Below are 11,250 nucleotides of genomic sequence, written 5' to 3'. Positions count from 1 at the left end.
TACATGGCTTTTAAGCAGGGAAGTCAAGTCAGCTGTGATCTAACTTCAACTACACACAAAAAAACTTCCTTTACAGTGAAATGGGACTGGATTTGTATATATTCAGGCAGAGGATTTGTATCACTTCAGACAGGTTTAATTTAATCACTGTTTTTAATTAAGCTCAGCAACCACACTGTTACCTAAGTGCCAGATTACTCAAATTGTCGAGCAAGCTGATTTCTCAAGAATTCTGATTTTTTTCCTCTCAAAATAAACTGTTTAGTTTGTTGCTTTGTTTACCTGACGCATCATAAAAGGCCAGTTTACATCCTTTTTGGGGGGAGGAAAGGACTTGATTTATGAAGCCTGCAGATGGAAAAAAATATGTTAGCAGTCTTACTAGTTACTTTTATATACCCATGCTGTAAAATCAAACTAATAGCATTTGTTGCTTTTCCTGCCCGGGAATGCTCAGAATGTGGACTGTCAAAGTAAGCCCTAAAGGAAAGAGCATATATAATAGTTTTTCATGTATTTCAACACACTGTGTATCCAAATACAGTCCCATTTTTTCAATTCAATTTTAAACATGCTATAATGACCTTTTTAAAAACATCTTTTAAGGCACAATACACTACGAGTAAGAAAATGGATTCAGATTCTTCAACTGATTGGCCTCACATGCTCAGTTTTAATGGGACATACAAGTACCTGTACTTGGAAGGCAATGTCTCCTACGTAGACTTCTACCTTCATCAGCCTTCAGTGGCAGCTGTCTTCATCATCTCTTACCTCCTCATCTTCCTGCTCTGTATGGTTGGCAATGGAGTGGTTTGCTTTATCGTTCTGCGGAGCAAACACATGCGTACGGTCACAAACCTTTTCATCTTAAACCTGGCGGTCAGTGATTTACTGGTGGGAATCTTCTGCATGCCCACCACTCTCCTGGACAACATCATTGCAGGTAGGCTGGGTCACACCACATGGCAGTAAGAGCTCAAGGGGGACTCTCCTGCATTTCTGAGAGCATGGTACATGAGACAGCAACCCCCCACAAATCGTTCCTTAATTCTGTCCCTGGCATACAGAACCAACCCCTTTGATAAGATCTGGGACAAATTTAGAGCCCTTGTATTGCATCCTGACCTAAGGGGCAAAACCCTTCACAGACGTAATCTCTACACTGGTTAAAAAAAGTTTAGGCACCCCATTAGATGCCTTGCAGCCCTGTATACCCAGCAGACAAACAGGGTGGTAGGAGGTGGCATAGCTTCAAGCCTACGCAGGAAAGTATGGCAGTCAGCACTGGCTGTCCTGAAGCTAAATTCAACAGTAATCTGAAGTGATACTATATTTATTTTTTGAAGGATTCAGAGGAGATATTTTTACCTCAGATGATACCTTACATTTCCTCTGATTTAATGGAAGCATTCAAGACATCTTCAACTGTAGTGCTCGATTCCCTTTCCTGTGTTGAGGCCCCATTTTAACCTGTAATCACAAATCCTTGTTCTGCTATTTTTCAGAACATCAGAAACACATTCAAAGCATTTGGCAAAGCAGTTATTCATCTAAACTCTGCCTCCCTTACCGCCTACAGCCTGACAGAGCAAACGAAATCTATTAGTTTGGAGGAGGAATATTCCTCTTCTGTTTACATTAGAGGAAGTATAGTACTGCAGTGAGTTGGAGAAAATTTCAATGTCCCATTTCCTTCCAGGATGGCCGTTTGGGAGCATGGTTTGCAAGATGAGTGGGATGGTCCAAGGAATCTCTGTCTCGGCCTCTGTCTTCACTCTAGTTGCAATTGCCGTAGACAGGTAAGATGATACAAAGATGGGAAACCATCTTTTTCATCACCCTAAGGCCACTCGACCATGTTGAGGCTGATTCATTAATCCATACAACATTGCAACAGATCAGAGGCATTTTGCTCCTAGAGCTAGCAAGCAGAACAAAACGTGGCCGTGTCTAAAAAGCAGCCGCAGCAATTTGCTCCTCCATTAGTATCTCTTAAAAATGGTACAGCTGAGCTATACTTGGCTGCCTAATGTTGGTTAGTTCTCCAGCTATTGAACTAGATAGTAGAGACCCTGGTAACTGCTTTGGTTACTGAAGTAGTAGTAGCAGGCTGGTAAGGGGACAGATCATATAAAGAAATGTTAAAAATAAATGTGATTTTTTGGGAGACTTTTTACCAAGACAGCTCTTAAATGGAGCAACTAATTGTAACTCCACTGGTTTATGTAGGATGAGGAGCTGATTACATCTGTTTTTCTTTAAAAATACACAATTTGGAAAGCATGAACATGTTTGCCTGTTTGATTAAATATTCTTTAAATGGCTTTTCCACATATGTTCCTGTGTGTCTTTGCTGCAGGTTCCGATGCATCGTTTATCCTTTTAAGCAGAAGCTGACCATTTCAACCGCAGTTGTCATTATAGCGGTCATCTGGATTCTGGCTGTGGCAATCATGTGTCCCTCTGCAGTCATGTCGCAGGTGCAAGAAGAGAAGCATTTCAGGGTGATCCTTGGCTATGGCAATGAAACCCGCCCTGTATACTGGTGCCGGGAGGACTGGCCTGATCCAGGAATGAGGAAGATCTACACGACGGTTCTATTTGCCAACATCTATCTGGCTCCCCTGTCACTCATTGTTATCATGTACGCGAGGATAGGCATTACTCTCTTCAACACGGCAATGCCTGCAGCGGGAAAACACAGCCAGGAGCAGCGGCACCTTGTGTCCAAGAAGAAGCAAAAAGTAATCAAAATGCTCATTATCGTGGCTTTGCTTTTCATCCTGTCCTGGCTTCCTTTGTGGACTCTGTTGATGCTCTCAGACTATGCTAACCTGTCAGATGTCCAGCTGCAGATCATCAACATTTATATCTATCCCTTTGCTCACTGGCTGGCCTTTTTCAACAGCAGTGTCAACCCCATCATCTATGGTTTCTTTAATGAAAACTTCCGCCGAGGTTTCCAGGCAGCCTTTAAACTTCAGCTCTGTTCTAGGGAGGTGATTCACAAGGAGGTCTATTCGCAGCGAGGCCAAAGCAATGCCATTTTGCCAGCTGCCAACTACCAGACACCCCAAGATCAAGCTTGTCAAAATGCTAAGGAGGAGGGGAAGCCAATTAGGAAAGGAAATTGGATAAATGAGCAGCAGGATTTGATGATGGAGGATCTAGAAGAGCCCTCCAACAATGGAGTTAAGTGAAACTTGCTATGAACTATCTAAATGATTTGTGCCTGGCAGAGTTTATTTATTGTGGTGGGAAATTCATACCCTGTAAGACCTTTCTGACAAAACCAAAATATGCCAATATGTTTCTGTTTAGAAAAAGATATGCAGCTTGCATAATATCTGATTGTTTGATATAGGTAGAAGCTGAATTCAGCCTTCTTTGTCACCAGTTTACATCAGGAGCATCTCCCCTGCTGTCAGTGGTGTCTCCCTGCTCCCAAACTGGAATGGAGCAAAGACATAATTAAAATGGAATTACCTTCCATTTATCCTGATGTAAGAGAAAAAGAAAACTATGATTATTGACTCAGATACAGTTATTCCTGATACTGATAAAGAGGAGAATACTTGTCCATTTGCTTTTCTGAATTTCTTGGAGTGGGTCAAACAGGGTTGCTTAAACAATATTTATGGAAATGCTTCAGCATGTAAGGCTATTTGTTGTTAATGCATGCAATTTTCTTGTTGAAATGAAAACATAATGGCTGTTTGTAGTGTCCTAGCATACCTAGACTATGGGGCTGGATAGAGGAGAAAATCATGAAACTTGTCAGGACCCTGAGCACATCCCCCCTCCGGCTGCTGGGGCTGGGGGCAGCTCAGAGCCAGCGTGGCCAAGGGCAGCCCCCTCCCTCTGCTGACCCTGGAGAGGCTCCCAGTCAGCGCTGCGGGGTGGCCACAGCCAGCGCCGACCCCTGCCCAGGGGAGCTGCTTTCACACGCTGAGGCTCCAGTGCTTGGCCCCTGCCGGAGCTACAGGTCCCGCTGCCTTGCAGCCCTGCCTGCACCTGCCCAGGGCCAGACCAAGACCCTGAAGTGCAGACTGACTTTCCAGCCTGGCCTTGGACCTGCGTCATCCCTACGGACTTGTCCAGGACTCTTGGATGAACCTGGATGCCCCCCAGCCTGCCCTGCTCCCTCACTGGGGGTGGTGGGACGGGCCCTGGCTGCTGAAGCCCCTGCCCTGCTGGTCAGGGGATCCCCTGCAGCTCCCAGCTTCCCAGCTCGCAGGGAGCCACTGGCCCTCACAGCTCCCTGCCAAAACTATTCCATTAGAACATTTTAATTTACTGTTGAATTAAGAAATACTTGTGTCTGTAGATCAAAATATCCACTAATACTGGATACTAATATTAGTCCACTTTTACTGGACTAATAGCAAGACTAATCCAATAAATTCACTTCTTTATTTAATATACTACCTTTTCCTTTGTTCAGCAGTGGATTCTCCTTGGTACTGCTGCTTTAGCTGCTTCTGTGAAGCCTAAGCCTGTTCCTGGAACTTGTCAATCTGTTATTTGATAAATCTCATTAAGTCAAATATTGGAGATAAAGTATTAATATTTGAACTGAACTCACCAATTCCTAGGTCAACATGTAGCTGTACCCATAGTGCTTCTTCCTGGACATTTTGTATGCCAACTGTTTCCAACCTAAACTGCAAAAAGTAAGCATCTTCAGTGGCATTTCACTTATTCCCATTTCTGGTTGTTCACCTTGTTAATTCTGTGATACTAATTATTGCTGCAGCTTGAGAAATGGAGCGAAAATTTGAGAAATAAAAAAAGAAAAGTTGCTTTCATGGAATAATTTTGATGGGATCTCATTCTGTTTTGTTTGGGTGCAATTCACCCAAGAGGACTGCAACTTCAAGGCTAGCATGAGAGAGAATATCTTGAGGATCTATTCCATCTGAGAGAGCCTGGCACTTTTAGACAGAGTAACCCTGGAGGCATCTCATAGACGCTCTTGACATCGATGAGGGGTCCAGGTTAGTGCAAGATGTGCTACAGGATTAGAGCTTCACCATGTCTTATCCTGTGAGGGTCTAGAGGTGCCAATTACGAGGTAAGGTCACTCCCCAGTGATTAGGTGGAGCGACATGCTCATCAAACTAGAGTCCTCCTTCTCATAAATCTGCACACCTTTCAGATGATGACAGATTTGCACAATTAGGGGAAACCAATAACTTTTCCAGCTGTATTGCCCCAAACTCTTCCTTTCTCCAAGTTACTAGAAAACATGGAAAATATTCGGAGGGGGTAGGAAGCTGCAGCCAACAGCTCTAATTTTGCAGGTGATTTTGTAATGCATTGTATCTAGGCTGGGATTTTTAAAGGATCTAATCAAATACAGATGCCTGACTCTGTTGTGCTCCCTTGAAAAACCCAGCAAAGAAAAATTTTTTGAGCTCCAGGTATTCCACACTTCCTGCATCCCCTTCATCCAGTCCTTCTTCCTTCACTTGTTGTACGTTTTAAAAATGAGACCCATTTTGCCTGGCAAAGTTTGCTTTACTTGGATTCCCAAAGCTTATTGCTATGTCTCTCTCTTTATATAGAAGGCCAAATTATGCACAGCTGTCTATTGCTTATGGCACAGTTTATCTACGGCTGCAAGCACAGATTTTTCTGGTGAAGAATACCCAGGTCTTAATAATTTAATCCGTTCTATTTATGGGTTCTAGACCTGAACAACTGGCCAGTCTCAGAAAGATAGCTTGTTTTACTGCAACAAGAAACACAGTTTGGTGAATGGCAAACAGTGCCATCCACAAGTGAGACAGGAACACTGTGCTCTTTAAAAATCAGACCAAATGTACACACCCAGCTAGCTGGTATACATTTTGCAGATCATGCCATCTATTGATTTTAGAGTGACATTTAATAAGCTAACAACAGAGACAGCCTATTGTTGCAGGAGGTATTTTTTTCCAGAAAGCTTTTGCCAAAGATGTGTTTTCTTGATTAAAGCTATGAACCAGATGACTTCTAGAAGTCCCTTTCAACCGGAATTATTCTGTATGATTCAGCACAGCTTGGAGACTGTTATTAAACGTAAGTATACGCTTGTGTTTATCTCTGTTCAGCGAAATACTCACGGATGTGCTCAAAACGAACGTCAACAGGACATAAAAATTCCCCTAAGTGTTCTTCTGGCTCAGGGTGGTATTCCTGAAGATGGCCTTGGCATTTCACTGTGAGGGAAAGACCCTGAAGTAAAAACCATCAAATGGTTTGCCTTCACTGGAAACAGGCCTGTGTTAAATATGGAAATAATGCTTTAAGGATGATTACAAAATTAAAATGTTTGCTTTTTTAAAACTGAATTTCAAAATGCTCTCAGAATGTTACCTCCACACACAAAACCCCCCCAATGTGATTGAGTTGTAACAATGCATACCAAAACACATAAAAAAGATGAAAGAAAACACTACTTTAAAAAGCAGGATTTTATCCTGGAAACACTGTCTGATGAAGTAATTAGCCTTTGGGGGAGGAATTTGAGTGATACAAGGAAAAAGAAAAGAAATTTCTACAGAACAAGAGGACTTCATCAAATATTTCAGTTTTGCTAGGATCGCATTTCCCAGTTGAATATACAGCTATCGTCATTTTCCCATTTGCTCTACTTAAAAGGCACATTGCTAACCCAAATTCACTGAACATCTCTTGTCCTCTGGATTCCTGACATCTAACACAAATAGATAATTATTTTGTGTACTGTTTTGGATTTTTTTTTATTGTAATTCCAGCAGCAATAATGAAAAGTCAGCATGTTTGGTTCTATGATTCACCACCAATCAATCATTTAGACATCACTGAATCTTCAGCAGGTAGGTAGTTTAATCACAGAAATCCAAGGTTGACCAATCATCTTAGCTGTTTTCAAGACACCCTCATTTCCTCTCATTGTATGAACACAGAACAACTCCCAGTAGGAACACTTTAGAATTGTTCTAAAATTTGAACAGCCTTAACCCTCTCCAAGCATCTCTTTTCCAGCTATTCATCAAGAGGTGCTCTAACAACTGATTTAACTTCAATAAAACCAGGAGCAGTCCCAGGTTTCTACTTAGGTTGCTACCATTCATGCCCAGGAGGCTCACAAGTAGTCTTTCTAAGCCACACCTCAATGTCTTTATCACCAGCACCAAGTGGCTAATTCAAAAGCAAAAGTATCTGGTACTTTGTGTAAGTTAATCTTTTTTATTACAGGATCTTTACAGGGAACTTAACACCACTTGCTCCTATCAGCAATTCACCATCCTTAGGAGCCATTAGCATTCGTGAATAGCAAGCCACACCTCAGAGGACCACAGACTCCAAGGCACAGCAGATCCAGTTGTCATTTATCAATTGAAACCAAATAATAAATCTATGCCTTCCACTTTGAAACTGAACTAGAATCAAAACAGCTTTTGTCACAAGTAAGGTACTAAGTTTCCAGAGTCTCATGTTTCCTACCCTGTCTGGTCACATTACTCCTACACGCTTGCAATCCCCACACATTCAGCATCCTCATTAGCCTAAACTCCATTGATTCATTTTCTTGCATTGCTTTGCTTTTAGACAAATGCCCCAAATATTGTCAAGTAATTTGGAAAACTGAGGCAACATATCTGTAACTGAAATATGCAAACTTATTTCTTAATTTAAAATTGGGCCTGATAGCATTTTAAAAATAGGCTCTGAATGCTAATAGCCCAAGTTGTTCAAAGGAAATGGCATATTTTTAATACTTATTCATTTATTTCTTTTTTTGTGTCTTTCACTTGACATTTATATGCTACCCATAGATGTAATATGACAGAGTAAACCAGCTGTACCAGACTGTTGTCACCACATTTGGTGGTGCTGTACAGCCTCTAGACAGCAGTGTTATTTAAGTTTCCATCCGTTCGCTCCCTCCACAAAGGAGGTCCACTTAGGTCGAATGAAAAGCTGCTGATATGCATGCCCAAACCTCCTGTAGCAGTAACTCTCCCACCGAAAAACATTTGTATTGTATCCAGAATCAAAAAGACTTTAACACACACAGGGAACTGGATGAAGCTCTCTTAGGAAAAATCTAGGAATAAAGAAGTATAGGGGAGTTGGTAGTTACTGGAAGAGACAATATTAGTGGCTCAAAAGAAAACTTTCACTAGGACAAAGAATAATATGAAACCAATACTGGTTGTGTAAAGAGCAGTGTCAAAAACTCTTTAGTGGCATCAAAAAGAAATCGTCAAGAAGAGGAACAAAATTGCACGAATGTAGAGATTAGATTGGAAGCAGAAGCACATTACTAAATAGGGAAGTAAATACATAGATGACAGAAATATGGTTAAAATACTAAATACACAGCATTACCTTGGTTTCCATTCTAAAGAAAAAAGATTGTGATCCAGATTTCAGGACAGAAAAGAAGAAGAAAAGGTTAAAGAACGTTTGGGTGAGCAAGTTGTGTTAAAACTGACACAGCCTGATCAAATCTACCTAAGAGAGCTGCAGAAGCAGCTCAGTGCTGTGACTAAATCTTCAAGACATCTTGGGAAATTGCAGGGCAGGCAGCATCAATTCAATATGCAGGAAAACGCCAGGATAAATGATTACACAGTGAATCATCAACTCCCTAGAGGATAATAAGGTCCCAAAAGAAACTCCAGAAAATCAGCCCCCCCAAAACTGAGTGTGGATTTGTTAAGCACGCGTCACCTCAAACTAATCACACTGAAATCACATTTAAGCTTAGGCCCAGGCCTTGCCCGGGTGTTGCCGAGCGTGTGCTATGCCCTACCTGGCTTTGCTGACCTGCTTGACTGATTTGACTTTTTGGCTTGCCTTCGGATCTGCCCTGCACTTCTTGTGCGCCGTGAGGCTGTGCCCTTGCTGGAGAGGTCCCTGCTTTGCTGTCACCCTCGGGTCCTGGCTTGACGCCCTTGTGGAGCAGCCCTGCTCCTACTCCTCTCTGGCATAACAAAAAAAAAAGGAACCAGTTAAGTATAAGCTGTACTGAGAAGAGTATGTCTTTTACAGAATTTTCTGTTTACTTTAAGGAACTAAGTAACTATGGTATGAAGGAAAACACTTCAACCTGGGAAACCTGGGAAAATGATTCAAAAACTGTATTCAAAACTCACTTATCAAATGTTCATTGTCAGTGCGAGATGCTTCACTTGTCATCACACAAAGGTCTGTGCAAGGTCCAGTCCTACTGAAATATTTTTACAAAGATAATGATCATGAAAACACCTTCACTGTAAAAATAACTAAGCCCTGAAATGATCTCATACTTTATAAGAGCACGTAACGAAAAGGATTTGATTTAGACAACACAACCTCTAGGAGATGGCCCCAAATTCCTGCTCAAAGACAGAAATTGTCCAAAATCAGCAAGGATCAAGTGGATCATGGAAGATGGCCAAGTAAGATGTAAAACACAAAATGGGATAACGCTACAACAATATTGTAAAAACAGATCTGTGGGTTTTGGTGGACCAAACTGGAGAGCAGTGAAAAAGCAGTAATAGTGCTGCTGTTACAAAAAGAAAGGCTAACATTAACAGTCGGGAATATTATTGTGACCATCAGATGTTCCGCTCCATTCAGCACTAGCGTGATTCCAGCTGGGTGTAGCAATTTCAGAAAGCTGTGAACAGACTCAGAGGAAGTCTAAAAGACAGCAAAGGGAATGAGAAGAGGCCTAGAAAATATCTCTGTAAGGGAAGTCCTTAATCAAAGAAAACCTTTGATTTCATCACAGAATTCTGTTTTCTAGGAAAAAGAAAATGGCAGGAGAGTGAAGGAGAAACTATAACATTCTTCCAATATTTAAGAAGCTTTTGTAGAGAAGATAGCAAACAACTCTCTTTTCTATACATGGAGGCTACAAAGAGGGGAATAGACTTAAACATTATAAAACAGTTTAAACTTTAAGCATGATTCAAATCCAGACCTGAATGTTTAGACAATCTAAGAAACCCCTTATTGAATTTTTTTTTTGAAAAACTAAGTTAAACCTATTTCATAGAGGGGCCAGCATTCAAGCACAGATGATGATATCAACTTTCAAGGTCTCTGAAAAGAATATTGTCTTTTTCTTTTTGATTGATCATTTCTACAGAGTAGGTAGGTAGAGCTGTATTTACTTCTCCAGCAAAAAAATTATTGTGTGACTCAAGCAAGCCCAAGTCAGATGAGGAAGATGTAAAAGACATGTTTTTATTTTTAAAAAATGAGTTAGGAGAATAAGGGAAAAGCTTTCGGAAGACAATGGAGTATAAAAAGGCAGAGGTTGAGCTAGCACTAACTTTCTGCCTGCTCTGTGTGCACTGAGCTATATCATAAAAGGCAGAAAGCTGAGACCAGTGCAAATGATTATAAGTGTTATTACAGTCTAGCATCTGACCCAGGAGGGTGATGGGAGGTACTGTGCGGAGGATCTTACTTTGCTGAGATGGGAGAAACCAGTGGTTTTGGAACTGATGGGTTTTAGCCCTCCTGTTGGCCATGACTCACCCTCATGCCTGTTGGGGTATTAATTGCAGTAACGGGAGACAGAATGAACAATAAAGAGCAGAAAACAACACTACAGTTAACTGTGAGCATGGAGAAACTTGCATCAAGGATAAAAGAGGGGAACAGTTCCTGGAAGAAAAGGCCTTGCAGAGGGAAGGCATTTGGAAGCTGATTATGTTTAGAAAGAAACAAAGAGGGAGGCCCGAGAGATGAGTATTGAAGTACTGAGAAAACTGGAGCAACGAGAGCGATCTGTGACAAGGGAGGCTGCAGTTAGCTGGGGGCCCTGCAGCTGCAATAAAAATCTCTATTCGATGAAGGACAAAGTCAAAAAGCTAGGAAGGACTTTGAAGAAGAGGGGATACAAGCAAACTGAAAGGTAAAGGGGGCTAGGCAGCAAGCGGATTTTTCAGTAGTCCAAGCAAGTAAAAACATTTTTGAAGAAAATAAATAGATGCTGCTAAAACTTTTTCCCATTCCTATCAGAAAGTGAAATTACAGACAGCTTCTACGAACCTCAAGAACTCAGGATTCCCTGAGGAATTATTTCTTTTTCTGTTACAACTTTTCACCATTTATATGAAGAACTGGTGTTCAGAGGAGCTTTAATACTAGTTAATATTTAACTAGTATTATACTATATATACTGTAACACTAGAAGAACTGAATTCCATCAAAAACATCAAAGACATCCTGTCACGTAGCAGATTTTAACTAGAAAGCTGTCCACGTAAACCA

The 11,250-nt window shown here is 41.2% G+C and overlaps 1 protein-coding gene across 1 annotated transcript; it reads left to right on the top strand.

Annotated features, from left to right (window-relative positions):
* The first annotated feature begins 627 nt into the window (after positions 1-627).
* On the top strand, positions 628-3,203 carry NPFFR2 (neuropeptide FF receptor 2). The gene is made up of 3 exons (XM_013951620.2): positions 628-946; positions 1,703-1,802; positions 2,363-3,203. Exons 1-3 carry the CDS (start codon positions 631-633, stop codon positions 3,201-3,203), a joined length of 1,257 nt encoding a protein of 418 aa, XP_013807074.1. The 5' UTR covers positions 628-630.
* Positions 3,204-11,250: the final 8,047 nt, after the last annotated feature.

The sequence above is a fragment of the Apteryx mantelli genome, chromosome 5 (assembly GCF_036417845.1).
Source record: "Apteryx mantelli isolate bAptMan1 chromosome 5, bAptMan1.hap1, whole genome shotgun sequence".
In the NCBI taxonomy this organism is placed as follows: domain Eukaryota; kingdom Metazoa; phylum Chordata; class Aves; order Apterygiformes; family Apterygidae; genus Apteryx; species Apteryx mantelli.
Note: the sequence above shows the minus strand (reverse complement) of the source record. Positions and strands in the feature narration are given on the sequence as shown.

Bases quoted from the DNA above. Each gene is read 5' to 3' on its own strand.
- NPFFR2 (XM_013951620.2), top strand. From the start codon at position 631: ATGGATTCAGATTCTTCAACTGATTGGCCTCACATGCTCAGTTTTAAT. The intron at 947-1,702 runs GTAGGCTGGGTC...ATTTCCTTCCAG, and splicing joins CCTGGACAACATCATTGCAG to GATGGCCGTTTGGGAGCATG. The intron at 1,803-2,362 runs GTAAGATGATAC...TCTTTGCTGCAG, and splicing joins GTTGCAATTGCCGTAGACAG to GTTCCGATGCATCGTTTATC.